The sequence below is a fragment of the Manihot esculenta genome, chromosome 10 (assembly GCF_001659605.2).
Source record: "Manihot esculenta cultivar AM560-2 chromosome 10, M.esculenta_v8, whole genome shotgun sequence".
Taxonomy (NCBI): domain Eukaryota; kingdom Viridiplantae; phylum Streptophyta; class Magnoliopsida; order Malpighiales; family Euphorbiaceae; genus Manihot; species Manihot esculenta.
In genome coordinates, this window is record NC_035170.2 from 1,410,458 (window position 1) to 1,425,334 (window position 14,877).

Consider the following 14,877-nt stretch of genomic DNA (forward strand, 5'->3'; position numbering starts at 1 on the left):
AATTTTGAAAGAATTTTATAAATTAAAGTATGACGCACTGTTTTAACGCGCAAATGACTTTAATAAAATTCCAAAATCATTATGAGGAGAAAAGGGGTTGAAGGCAAGCCATAAATTCTTAGGCAATGATTATACAATGTTGGACATATATATTAATATTATGTATTAAAATTAAATTAATCTTAAAAAAATAATAATGAATTATTAACATCATTTTACAAAAAAGCAACAGAAAATTAAGAACAACCTTATTGGTTTCATGTAGGAATTGAGTGGCAGATGATGTTACCTGCGACCAATGTGACCCATTATTTTTCACTTTCTCTCTACATGTTTGAACATTACACACCTGAATTATTGTTAATGCTATCAAATAATCTCTTTCTAATTATTCCTCCTATTTCATAATTTTTTTTATTTTTTATTTTAATTATTCTAAAATTATTATTATTTTTTTATTTTAAACTATAATAACATAAAAATTAACTATTATAATTGATGACTGCTGGATCTTCTCACCCCGGTCTGGGGCCAGACTCATGGTACCAGTCCATTATTTGGAAGCCTTCAAGTTTTCCGCATGAGTCAGATTCGATCCGCTCGGCTTTAAGACCGAACTCTAGTTAATTTTCTCAACCAGGCCGATCCAGTCCACACGATCTATTAAATAGATCATACCTGAGCTCAACTTTAATCCAATCTTCAGGCCCAGTTCCGAATCAAGAAGGGGATCGACCCGTCTGTTTTGTGGGTCCATCCACATGTGCGCCCGAGGAATCAGAGGCCGTTATGCATAGGATAGAAATCTGATATCCTCGTACGATCGTATCAGTATGGCAGAGACAGGTGGCCAATGGAAGTCAGGTCGTTACACGTCACTGACAGACAATGAAAACAGATAAAAAGAAGAAACACTCTCTTCTCAATGGCTTTTTGGCTAAACTTATAAAACGCTTTATAAATCCTATTTTCTGGATCTCATTTCATCAATAATTTTATTTTATTTTAAAAAAATATTTTAAAATATTATTTAGTATTTAATAAAATTTAAATACTGTAAACTGCAAGACATCAATGGCTGACAATAGTATTACAATTACTTCTTCACTCACTTCAGATTTAGATTTTTCGGACTCTTCATCACCATCATCATCGTCTAAACTCGGCTGAGCAAGAAATAAAAGTAAGTTTCTTTTTTCCATCCCTTTTTCTAAAGAAAAAAAATAACACTGCAGCATTTGATTCTCAAGAAAGATATCATTGGAAATTAAATTTACCTGTTTCTCATTGTAGGCTGAAATAAGCTCTTCATATTCTGATCTCCTTTTGGCTGCTTTGGCTTCATAAGGAGCTTTCTCCTGCCATATCCAAGCAGAAGAGAGAAATTCAATGACTTTCTGCATCCAATTCAAATTCAATCTGTAGAAAATAGATATAAATAAATATTCAGTACTTACTGCATCAGAGAAAGCTTTCCACCTCTCTCCTCCAGCTTTCCCCACCTTCAATCACATGATCAAGATCACCTATCCTGTAGAGGCTTTAAAGTTTCCTTGTTGTCCTTCCTGGGTGCCCCCTTGCCCTTGGCAACTTTCATGGCTAGAAGCTAGAAAAGAACAAATTAATCAAACTGTCAGGTTTAGAAAAACACAACAGTGTGTGAGATCTCAAGTTGGAATCTGAAAAATTAATCATAAAATCAGATAAAGATGATGAGAGAAAGAGGATCAAACAAGTGGAGAGATTCAAGAAGAACTCTAACTAAGAAAAAAAAAAAAGAAAAAAATCAACCCAAATCAGAGCTCGTCTCAGGCGAGAAAAGCAGAGGCAGAGGCAGAGGCAGAAGCAGAAACAGAAAGAGAGTAACAGAGCAAGGCAAAGTAGCAGCAGAGATGAATACAGAGAGGCAGAGATGAAGAGGAGATATTGGAAGTGGGGACAGGAATGGACACGTGGAGAGATTTAGGACAACGTGACGTCGACAAGAATGATTTGTCTGGCAGTGATGGAGTTAACTGGAGAGGATCTAAGCTTCCTCCCTTTATGGATTTTGATTGGTTCATGTGATGCCCTGTCTTGCTCAAAACCAGAGCATGAGCTTACGTCAGCTCACGTGGTCTCGACTCCTAAAAGAAAGAATGTTTTGAAAATTTTAAATACATGGCATTAAAAATTAAATTTAAAAAGAAAATTTACGTGCAAAGGAATATAAATTTTGGGACATTCAATTAATTGCTTCGGAACATTTAGTTGCAATATTATTAAATGAAAAAAATATAAATATAAATTTAATATTTTTTGATAAAAAATATATATTTATATATTTTGAGTCTATAAAAATTAGATTAATTTAAAATTTTACCTAATTAAATTCATAACAAGAACTAAAATTTGCAATTTTTTGACGAAATAGTATTAAATGGATTTATATAGAATTTATGTGCCATCTCATTAATTTTACCGAAGGATGGAAAATCTTATATCACTTTTAATAATTTTTAAAATATGAAAAAATACTATACAATTTTATTAATTTTTTATTTTAAAATTTATCATTTAATTTATGTTAAAATACTATACCATATCATTAATAAATAATTAAAAAATTTATTAAAAAATATTATTATAAAAATCATATGACGACAAATTGAATAAAAAATATTAAAGTGGAAAACGGATAAATTTTTTAGATATTTTTTATATATTTTCACTTTAAAGATATTAATAAATAATTATGTTTTAATTATTATATCAGTATTTTATGGTAATATGTGAAAATTATTGTTTTTTATTAATAATATAATATTATAAAATATTATTTTAATGTAAATTAAATTATAAATTCTATAATAAAAAATTGAGTTAAATGTAGCTTTTTATATTTTCCCAATCATTTATATCATCATTTTCCCTTATTTCAACCTTCCCAATTATCTTATGTTATTTGTTTTATTTTTTCTAGTGCTTAGCGAGGAGAGGTTGATTCTGGTTTTATCGCTGCCATCCTTTCCCATTTTTCTCGCCGTGGGTGGATGTTCTCGCCGGAATTGTGAAGGAATTGCTATTTTGCTGGATCTTCTTTTGAAGGCTTTGATGGTTATTTCTGATGTGAATGGTAACTATTTGCGTGATATTGATATTTTTGAAACTGTACGGATACGTCCAGTGACTCACATTATCATTAACTTCTTCGACAGGATTCTACGATTTCTTTGGCGGTGGACGACTCTATCATTTGCTTGGTTCCTCTCTGTTTGCATGTTGGATGTGTTAATTTTATTGCTCCTTGTTTTGCTTCTTTATTTTACTGTTGCGGCGATTCTGCATGGGTTTTCTTCAACATGAGTTTGCTCAAAGTTTTAATGCTGAATCTGTGTGTAGATAGGTGTGATTGGGTTTTATTTTGGTGTTTTGATTCTGTCTACTTTCACTTCTTCAATTGGTTTTTATTTTCTATGTTTTAATTTAATTTATTTATATCTATTGAGAACTGAGTTTTTATTTTTTTTAGTGGCCTTCTTTGTAATCTCGACTTTTAAATGCAGATCTATGCATTGATAAAAACAAAAAATTCAACATTTCTTTTCCAAATTTATTTTTCTGGGAAAGTAATTTTTCATTGAAGTATTTTTTACATTTAATTAGATCATAAAACTAAAACAACAATAAATTGGTATAATATCTATTGATATCTAACAATTAATTTTAAATTTTACGATAAATTTTTAGATTGAATTTAATTTTTTTTGTTAATATTCAATAGAGATCCATAATAAAAAATAAAATTTTAACATATATAGACTTTCAAAAATATGACGAAAACTAAAGTCTTGTAACAAAGTTCAATATAAAATTTTTTTATTTAAAGAATAAATTTTATATTTTAATTATTTTTTTTGATATTTTACATATTTGTATAATTTTATTTATTAAAATTTTATTTCTATTATAAATACTCTCATTAACTATTAAAAATTTATTTTTTAATTTTTAAAAGATTAAAATAAAAATTTTAATTTTTTAATTTATCTTTTTTTCTTATTTCGTGTTAATCGAATAATATTAATTAAAATTTTTAACTAAATTTAAATAATCTTTTATTATATTTAGTGATGTGAAAATTTTAAAATAAAAAAACTAAATTAATTATTACTGTTAGGAATTTAAAATGATTACTTTTAAAAAAATATTATTATAAATAAAAATAATAATATTTACATACTTCTTAATGTTTTCTCAGCAATTGATTTACTTTTCATAAACAAAAAAAAAAAGGAAATTGGATTTTCGCAAACATGTATTATAATATCCTTGTAGAAATTAAAATTTAGCATTATGTTTAGAATATTCTAATAATCAAACTTATCCAATGGAACTTGAATATTAGCCTAAAATTTATTAAAAATTTCAATCAAATTATCCTTTAAGTTGGAACTTAATTCAAGCCCAATGTCTGGCTAATTTGGTTAAATTTAATATTTTAGGGCAACGATTAATTAAAAAATTATAATATTTTAAATTTATTTACAATAGGCCACTGGTATATATATGGATTTTATTGTTATTTTGTTCAAAATAGAATTGTCGTTATTTTATGTAATTTTAAAACCTTAACTAAAAGATTCTTCATTATGTTTTTCACCATTACCATTAATTTTACATTATTATTATTGATTTATCTCTTATTTTTTATTATATAAATTAATGGTTAATATTACAAATCTTTTTTAAAAATATAAAAATTAATTAATTAATTTTATCATTTTTTACTAAAGACAAGGAAAAGAAATAAAAAATGAAGATGGAGAGAAAAATGAAAAGGACAAATACAAAAGGGAGATGACAAGAGATTGCATTATTAGTACGTAACTATAAAAATTAAATGGTGTGATTGTTTAGTTAATGTAATTAAATTTTAGAAATTAAAGGGAAAAGTTACTATCAATTGTGAAATTACAATTCTAACTTCATTAAGTTATAGAAACGTGAGGATACTTTATTAAAATTGCAAAATTATGTTATTTTATTATTTTTTTTCAAATAATATATATATATATATATTATTTTTACTCTCATCCAAACAAGACATAAGGCTATAATTTATTTTTCCTTTTTCATTTTCTTTCCTTCTCAATATGGTAACCAAACAGAGCGTAAAGGAAACACCCCGTAGCAAAACATTGCTTGTCAGGTTCTACTTTATAATATTATTAAGTAAAAAATGGTCCACATTTTCTTGCAAAACATGCAACAGAAGCAAAAGCACTAGAGAAGAAAGGGGAAAAGGCAAGAGGTTAGCAATCTGCCAAACTATTCTGCAATTCATTCCCTTGTTTCTCTTTGCATCTCTCTCCTTGTTTTTTACTGGAACTTTTATTTTTTGCATAAGGATCTGTTTTTGAGGAGATGGGGAAGCTGTTTGTGGTGAATCTTGAAGGGAAGATCTATAGCTGCAAGCACTGCAGAACCCATCTTGCTCTGTATGAAGATATTGTTTCAAAGGTTTGATCTTGGTTCATTTTGAATCTTTGATTGATTTTTCTTTATTGGTTGGTGATTATTTAGTGGATTTTCTTTCTGGGTATTCGGAATTTGGCTGGTTTCTTCATATTTTGTTAAAGGGTGTTTGATAAGGTTGGCTGTAGATTTTGATATGTTGTCTTAAGTTAGTTCACCATAAGGGGATTTGTTTGGTAGAAATGAAGAATCGAGGGGTCAAATAATCTGATTAGATTGGATTAATCATTGTAATTAGAGGAAATTTTTCATCAGGAATATCGATTGATAGATCTGATGTTTAAAGTTCATATGGCATAACTCTCTTTTTGCTCCAACCTGGAAAATGGGAATGGATGATAACTAATTGAAGTTCATATGGCATAACTCTCTTTGGCAGTATTGGCTGAAGAAATCAAGGGTTGAATAGTATCAGAACAACTTCCTAAAAGAGCACTGATCAAAATTTGATCTTGTCGAAACCATAAGGCGAAAGCTGGGTTGGCTGTTTTGTCTTTTTCAGAAAGAAATTGTGATGGTGCAACCGGTGAACCATCAATAAAATCAAGTAAATCAAGACCAATTAAGGTTGATTGGATCTGTTTTCTCCAAACAGGAAAATTCTCCGGAGTAAGTTTAATTGGAAAATGCGTTGGAGCATTTAATTGAATGACGGTATTGGATGACGAAGCCATTAATTAAAAGAAAATTGGATCAGAAAACTCGTGAGAGCAAATTGCGGCTCTGATACCATATAGAAGATTTATGATATTGAGAATTCTATGTATTTGTATTTCTGTATAGAATACATTTATATAGTATATACCAGTGGTTGAGTTTGATACAGATTATATGAATAACAAATATTATCTCAACCAACTATAAACCTTATCATAACTCTAAATCTTATCACAACTCTAACCTTATCATGACTCTAAACCTTATCACAACTCTAACCCTTATCACTAACTAAATACAAGATAAGTATACAGCTATAACTCAAGTTACAAATAGATAAAACTGTTATAGTTAGTTTTTATCTTTAATAATGGAGCCCAACATGATAATTATAGGAATATGAAAATGCTACCTTTTTCTTAAAAAGAAAAAAAAAACGAAAAGTGAAATATATTTTTTAAGGAAAGGAAAATAGAAAAATTAAATAAAAGATTTGTAGCTCATACCTTGAGCTGAGCCAAAGCAAGAGGAGTCTCGGTGAGGAACTTAACGGCAAGAGTCATTATAGTAGAGGTGGTTTCGTAGCCAGCAACGAGAAGAGCCACCAAGAAATCTACTATTTCCTCGTCGGAGAAGCCGCCGTCATCGGCGGAGAGAAGAGCTCCTAACATGTCCTTTTTTCTCTCTCCTCCCTCACTTCCTCTTCTTCTTTGTCTCACTATCAAGCTCAAAGCCTCTGCCACCTTAGTTCTAGCCTGCATATTTTTAAAATAATAATAATAATAAATAATAATAATCATAAAATATCTTTTCTGAGAAAAATGAAAAATCTACGAAAATAAAAGGATTATTTAAAGAATATTGAACTTTACAATGGAATGTTTCCCATTTTAACAAAAAAAAAAAACAAAGAAAGAAAATGTCATTTTCTATAGTAAAATTATTATGTTGATTCTTTTTTTCCTTTCCCTTTCTTGGCAAACAAACAACAAAAATTAGAAAAGAAAATAAAATTTCTTTTACTTTGATGGCTCTCCTATATGTAGTAGAGAAGATTGGCAAAGGCAAAGTGAAAAATCCTTCAACAACAAGCATATACTCTTTCCTTAAACTCTCTGTCCATTCTCCTGGATCAAAACTCATCAGCTGCTTCATGCTTAACTCAAACGTTATCTGCATCCAAATCCCAAAAAAAAATTTAAAATAAAATAAAATAATTAATATATTCGACAAAAAAAAATATTAATTTTCTCGTTTGAAAGTGACCAAGATGAATATGTGACACACACTAGAAAATGACATATTGCTGAACAGTATATGATTAGTTGCCTGCATGCAAATAACTCGGACGATCCACCACCGAGTCAACTCACTGTATGATTGGAATATTATATTAATATTCCAATCAAATTTCCACATATGTAATATCATAGGTACCTTCTTGGCTTCTTCCATGAGAAAAACCCGGTCGGTCCAGGAATCCAAGTTGAATCGAACCAACCTGTCTATATCAACCAAAAGCTGGTCTCTGATAATGGATGAATTAGCAAAACTCATGGTTAAAGAATGCAATCTTTTATGGCGGCTTCCCTTCATAAGCAACAAAGAATGTTTTCCAAGCAAGTTGGATATAGAACTTGGATAGCTAGATTCAAACAACTTCCCTTCATTTTGAAGGATGAACCGGTTCGTATCCGGGTCAACAGAGAAAACCGTCGGTTCGCCAAAAACATGGGTGGTAAACAACGAACCAAACCGGTTCACACGTTCATCAATGAAGGGTTCTGGGTTTTCAGTCTTGTATGCAGATATCAACTGCAGAGTCTCTCCGAGAAAGGGAAGACCCAGGTTCCCTGGCGGCAAACGAAGCCGCCGGCGATGTGATGTGCGGTGAATGATAAAGACGAGAGAAGAAAGAGAAACCCAGAAGAGTAGAGAGAAGAGAAGTGCCATAATAGAGAAGAAAGTGTTGCAGGTTAAAGTTTCAGAGAAGAGTAAAGAAGACATTAATGGAGGGAAGATAGAGCACATGAGAGGTATCTCATAAGTATCTTTGAGAGAGAAGAGGATGTAGAAGAGAATTAATCTCGGATACTTTGAAAGCTTTTCCTTCCTTGTGTATATATATATATATATATATAAGTAGACTGCCATTATGTCTCCCCATTTGTCTTAGTTGTATCCAATTTAATTTTCTTGTGATCATATGAGATATAGAGAATAGGTTTACAATATAATTATAGTAGAGTGTAAATTTAAACGAAGTGTAAGACCGTTTTTATTTTTAATAATTTTTTGTTATAATGCCATTGCTTTTTATTATTTAAATTTGTACGTACAAACATATTTTCTATGTGTGTGAATATGGCTGTGGAAGTGATGAGACTACTATCATTTTTAACATCACATTATTGAATTAAATTATTTTTAAATATAAATTTGTGATCAATTCGATCTATCATATGTGTGAATCAAGATTCGAAATGTTAAATCGATCTGCTAAAACAGAGATTAATGAACTTTAAACTTGCACTGTTTATTTGAATCCAGCCTCGTTAAGGAAAAATAGAAGTGGGAAATAAATTTGGTTTTTGCTTTGTAGTTGTCTTTTTGCAAAGAGGGTGACCCCTAAAAATCACTAAAATGCTTTGCTTTCTATTGTCATTATTGACTTAAATTATGATTAGCAAATAGAAAATTAAGTTCATCCAACCAACCTCTTCCAGACAATATAAGTGTGTATGAGGTCCCACAAATGAAACTTCCAAGTGATAATGAACCATCCACGTGGCAAAAAAAACAATGATGAGAGGAGTATGATGCAATGATAAGGTTTGATTTAATATATTAGGTCATGATCCCATGTTCATCCACATGGTCTCCATAAGGGACATTAAGCCCTCCACCCACTAGACACCCCATCAAAATTTTGCTTTATTACATCTCTTTTGCCACCTCATTTTTTTTAAAAGTTCATTCATATTCTAGAATCTTTGTAGTTAAAATTTAACATTAATTTTTTTTATAAAATTATAACCATTTGTAAAAAATAATGTTTAATTAAATGAAATCAAAATTTAATCTCTATATATTTATTTTATATATTTTTTTGAACCCAGTCAATTAGTGGGGGATGAAGCTTGCTTTTGATGGGAGAATCACTGCATGTGATTGACGCCTATCTCATCAACTTAATTCCTTTTATTAGACAAATCTTATTTTCTACATTATTCTCATTATTAATTTAAATTGACATCGTTCTCTCCATTAAATATTTCACATAATTAAATGGTAAATTTTAATTTATAAAATTAATAATTAATTTCAGAGTTATTTTCACAATTTATATGGCAATTTAAAATTGACTCCTTTAAAATATTTTAATTAATGAAAAATATTATAGAAAATTAAAAAAATAATTAATATAAGATTTTAATATTTTAATTTAATTTAGAGAGATTTATAATTTAATATATAAATATTGTTATTGTTAATAAATCAATCCTACATTTTTTAAATCTATTAAAATATTTTTATTTTTTTCTATCAATAAAATAAGTTGTTCCATCTATTTATACAGTTAAAAATATAATAAAAAATTAAATTACTCTCTATCTTCTTCTCCTCCTTCTCCTTCGTGGAGAGATTATTTCGTTGACAGAAAAAAATAATAATGACGTTTTAATAAATCTGAAAAAAGATAACGACGTTTTAATAAATTTAAAATAAATAAAAATATTTTAATAAATTTTAAAAAATATAGAGATTGACTTATTAATAATGTCAATATGTAGAAATTAAATAAGAGATTTTATTTGAAAGTAAAATTGAGTTTTAAATTTTTTTTATTTTTTATTTATTTTTAATTAAAAAAGATGAAAAAGATTATTTAGATTTTTAAAAATGTAAAATTTAATTTATTATTTAGATATTAAATAGTAAATGTTTGTTTAATTTATATATCATTCACGTTGATGTGAAACCATTTGAAATATCAAATATCTAATTTTTTTGTAGTGATGATGTCAATAACAAAATCAACAGAATTAATAATTTAATGTGACTTAAAATTAATATGATAAATTTACTAATTAATTCATATCAAATTATGATAAATCCTATCTGAAAACACAGTAAATCTTATTTAAGTTATAATTTATTAAATCTTATATAAAAAAAATCAATAATATAAATTAAATATTTATATTAAACTGTTGTATTTATTATTCAAAATTGATTATACATTTTGATGAATTCATTATAAATATTTAATTGATAATTAGATTTCGTTTTGTATAATATTAAACTCATATTAAATATATTAATTAACATATTAATTTTGTAAATATCATTATAAATATTTGATTTTAGAAATTATTAAATTAATTTTTATCATGCATCGAACACGTATTTTTGATATATTTATAATTAAACTAATTTTTAAAAATAGAGGATTATGTGCATTTTATCGAGAAAAAGGGACAAAGAAGAGACAGAGTAGTCAAGTCAACTGGACGGTGAGGCTGAGGCACGACCACAGAGAAGCACACGTGTGAGATGAAAATGGTGAGAAGTACTGGCGAGTGTTATTTCCAATATTATCCAAGAGAAGACGCTGAGTAGACACGAATGGCTTTTTTGGAGATTCCACGTGTGATTCTTTTTATTTTCCAGACACTGACTCTGACGATGAAAGAAAATTCACAAAAATTTAATTTTCTTTACAAATATTAAATAATAAATTATCTCGATGACACAGCTTGACGGGAACGTATTGGTTTCAGTCTAATTTCAAGGTTGAAATCGATCATTTTAATGGTAATTTATAATATATTTTATTACATCTCACGTGAATTTAAAATAAAATAATATATTTTTATAAAAATATTAAACATTTTTTAAATGAAAACTATTTATAAATTTTTATTGTATTTATCTTTAATTTTAATTATATGTATATTAATTTCCAATTGAATCAAACTCAATTATTACAAATCAAAGCGTAAATGCTATATTTTCATATATGATATTATTTTTGATAATTTGAATTTTGAAAGAATTTTATAAATTAAAGTATGACGCACTGTTTTAACGCGCAAATGACTTTAATAAAATTCCAAAATCATTATGAGGAGAAAAGGGATTGAAGGCAAGCCATAAATTCTTAGGCAATGATTATACAATGTTCGACATATATATTAATATTATGTATTAAAATTAAATTAATCTTAAAAAAATAATAATGAATTATTAACATCATTTTACAAAAAAGCAACAGAAAATTAAGAACAACCTTATTGGTTTCATGTAGGAATTGAGTGGCATAAGATGTTACCTGCGACCAATGTGACCCATTATTTTTCACTTTCTCTCTACATGTTTCAACATTACTCACCTGAATTATTTTTAATGCTATCAAATCATCTCATTCTTATTATTCCTCCTATTTAATAATTTTTTTATTTTTTATTTTAATTATTCTAAAATTATTATTATTTTTTTATTTTAAACTATAATAACATAAAAATTAACCGTAAACTGCAAGATTAAGGATGGTAGGCGGGCGAGTTTTCATGAGTATCCGATCCGCCCAAACCCTATTAGAACGAATTTAGATTTTTACAAAACGGATTTGGGCGGATTCAGATTTGAAAAATTTTACCCGTCTCGGATTCGGGTAGAGTTCGGGATTAGGTGATCGGATACCCGTTACCCGAACCCGATTAACTATGCTAACAAAACTAACCCTAATCCCTAATTAATTTTTTCATTTTACTCTGCTTTCCTCTCTCCGTCTGCGTCTCTCTCCCTCGCTTCCCATAGTTCTCAGGGCCTCTCCTCAGTCAGTGATATCTCCTTCTCTCTCTAGAGGCGACATCTCCGACTTCCCAATTGAAGACAACTCTTCCCTCTGCCCGGTCGGCATCGGGGATATCTCATTCTCTCTCCCCAGTCGGGTGAAATCTACTCTTTTCGATTTACCCTTCTCTCCCCTGCACTTCACTGACGCTAGAGACAACCCCCTTCCTCTTCTCAATCGGCGACATATGCTTTGATTGAAACTCTCTTCAGGTTTCAAGATCTTTTATGTGCATGTTTTTAAAAAAATTAAAAATTTATGGACTATTAATCTGATTATTTGAATATGTTAAAAAATTTAATTATTTGCTATTTAATTAATGTAATAACGTTGATTTTTAGAATTTATGGACAATTAATCTGATTATTTAATTATAAATCATTATTTGCTGGGTTGCTGAGTTGTTCGTTTTTGTCATTGAACATTTTTCCTTTTACAGGGTTGTGCAACTGTTAGGTTGTTTATTTGGTAGTTTTTGTCATTAAATTGAATTAAAAAAATTATTTATTGGGTTGCTAAGTTGCTGATTCTTGTCATTGAACATTTCTCCTCCTATTACTGGTTTGCTCCTCCTACTGTTGGTTTGCTAGGTTGTGCAACTGTTAGATAGTTTATTTGATAATTTTTATTATTGAATTGAATTAAAAAATTTATTTGCTGAGTTACAACTATTAGTTAGTTTATTTGGTAGTTTTTATCATTGAATTGAATTTAAAAAATCGTGTTCGGATATTGTGCGGGTATTGTTAAATGGGTTTGAGACGGATTCCAAAATTGTATATATAATCGGATTTGAATCTGGGTACTCTCAAGGTACTCTCAATTTTGCGGGTATCCTACCCATTTACATCCCTAGACATCAATGGTTTAGATTTTTCGGACTCTTCATCACCATCATCATCGTCAAAACTCGGCTGAGCAAGAAATAAAAGTAAGTTTCTTTTTTCCATCCCTTTTTCTAAAGAAAAAGAATAACACTGCAGCATTTGATTCTCAAGAAAGATATCTTTGGAAATTAAATTTACCTGTTTCTCATTGTAGGCTGAAATAAGCTCTTCATATTCTGATCTCCTTTTGGCTGCTTTGGCTTCATAAGGAGCTTTCTCCTGCCATATCCGAGCAGAAGAGAGAAATTCAATGACTTTCTGCATCCAATTCAAATTCAATCTGTAGAAAATAGATATAAATAAATATTCAGTACTTACTGCATCAGAGAAAGCTTTCCATTTCTCTCCTCCAGCTTTCCTCACCTTCAATCACATGATCAAGATCACCTATCCTGTAGAGGCTTTAAAGTTTCCTTGTTGTCCTTCCTGGGTGCCCCCTTGCCCTTGGCAACTTTCATGGCTAGAAGCTAGAAAAGAACAAATTAATCAAACTGTCAGGTTTAGAAAAACACAACAGTGTGTGAGATCTCAAGTTGGAATCTGAAAAATTAATCATAAAATCAGATAAAGATGATGAGAGAAAGAGGATCAAAGAAGTGGAGAGATTCAAGAAGAACTCTAACTAAGAAAAAAAAAAAAGAAAAAAATCGGCCCAAATCAGAGCTTGTCTCAGGCGAGAAAAGCAGAGGCAGAGGCAGAGGCAGAAGCAGAAACAGAAAGAGAGGAACAGAGCAAGGCAAAGTAGCAGCAGAGATGAATACAGAGAGGCAGAGATGAAGAGGAGATATTGGAAGTGGGGACAGGAATGGACACGTGGAGAGATTTAGGACAACGTGACATCGACAAAAATGATTTGTCTGGCAGTGATGGAGTTACCTGGAGAGGATCTAAGCTTCCTCCCTTTATGGATTTTGATTGGTTCATGTGATGCCCTGTCTTGGTCAAAACCAGAGCATGAGCTTACGTCAGCTCACGTGGTCTCGACTCCTAAAAGAAAGAATGTTTTGAAAATTTTAAATACATGGCATTAAAAATTAAATTTAAAAAGAAAATTTACGTGCAAAGGAATATAAATTTTGGGACATTCAATTAATTGCTTCGGAACATTTAGTTGCAATATTATTAAATGAAAAAAAATATAAATATAAATATAATATTTTTTGATAAAAAATATATATTTATATATTTTGAGTCTATAAAAATTAGATTAATTTAAAATTTTACCTAATTAAATTCATAACAAGAACTAAAATTTGCAATTTTTTGACGAAATAGTATTAAATGGATTTATATAGAATTTATGTGCCATCTCATTAATTTTACCGATGGATGGAAAATCTTATATCACTTTTAATAATTTTTAAAATATGAAAAAAATACTATACAATTTTATTAATTTTTATTTTAAAATTTATCATTTAATTTATGTTAAAATACTATACCAAATCATTAATAAATATTATTATAAAAATCATATGACGACAAATTGAATAAAAAATATTAAAGTGGAAAATCGATAAATCTTTTAGATATTTTTATATATTTTCACTTTAAAGATATTAATAAATAATTATGTTTTAATTATTATATCAGTATTTTATGGTAATATGTGAAAATTATTGTTTTTTATTAATAATATAATATTATAAAATATTATTTTAATGTAAATTAAATTATAAATTCTATAATAAAAAATTGAGTTAAATGTAGCTTTTTATATTTTCCCAATCATTTATATCATCATTTTCCCTTATTTCAACCTTCCCAATTATCTTATGTTATTTGTTTTATTTTTTCTAGTGCTTAGCGAGGAGAGGTTGATTCTGGTTTTATCGCTGCCATCCTTTCCCATTTTTCTCGCCGGAATTGTGAAGGAATTGCTATTTTGCTGGATCTTCTTTTGAAGGCTTTGATGGTTATTTCTGATGTGAATGGTAACTATTTGCGTGATATTGA

General features: G+C 28.8%; 1 protein-coding gene and 2 long non-coding RNA genes across 4 annotated transcripts; 1 reads left to right on the plus strand and 2 right to left on the minus strand.

The window, feature by feature from the left end:
- Positions 1-324: 324 nt before the first annotated feature.
- LOC122724866 (cytochrome P450 90A1-like) lies at positions 325-8,316 on the minus strand. 2 transcript variants are annotated; one of them, XM_043960775.1, is made up of 6 exons: positions 7,612-8,316; positions 7,198-7,347; positions 6,681-6,929; positions 1,458-1,606; positions 1,278-1,358; positions 325-1,156 (listed from the first exon to the last, which is right to left on the minus strand). In XM_043960775.1, the coding sequence occupies exons 1-4, from the start codon at positions 8,203-8,205 to the stop codon at positions 1,523-1,525; spliced, it is 1,077 nt and encodes a 358-aa protein (XP_043816710.1). In that variant the 5' UTR covers positions 8,206-8,316; the 3' UTR covers positions 325-1,156; positions 1,278-1,358; positions 1,458-1,522. The 2 variants fall into 2 exon arrangements, with proteins under 2 accessions (XP_043816710.1, XP_043816709.1); XM_043960774.1 differs by having other exon boundaries at positions 326-1,166; positions 7,612-8,315.
- LOC122724867 lies at positions 5,134-6,277 on the plus strand. Its single transcript, XR_006352253.1, has 3 exons — positions 5,134-5,293; positions 5,390-5,502; positions 5,897-6,277. It is a non-coding gene; the product is annotated as an uncharacterized LOC122724867 (long non-coding RNA).
- Positions 8,317-11,190: 2,874 nt separating the features above from the next.
- On the minus strand, positions 11,191-13,724 carry LOC110625383. The gene is made up of 3 exons (XR_006352254.1): positions 13,240-13,724; positions 13,060-13,140; positions 11,191-12,948 (listed from the first exon to the last, which is right to left on the minus strand). It is a non-coding gene; the product is annotated as an uncharacterized LOC110625383 (long non-coding RNA).
- Positions 13,725-14,877: the final 1,153 nt, after the last annotated feature.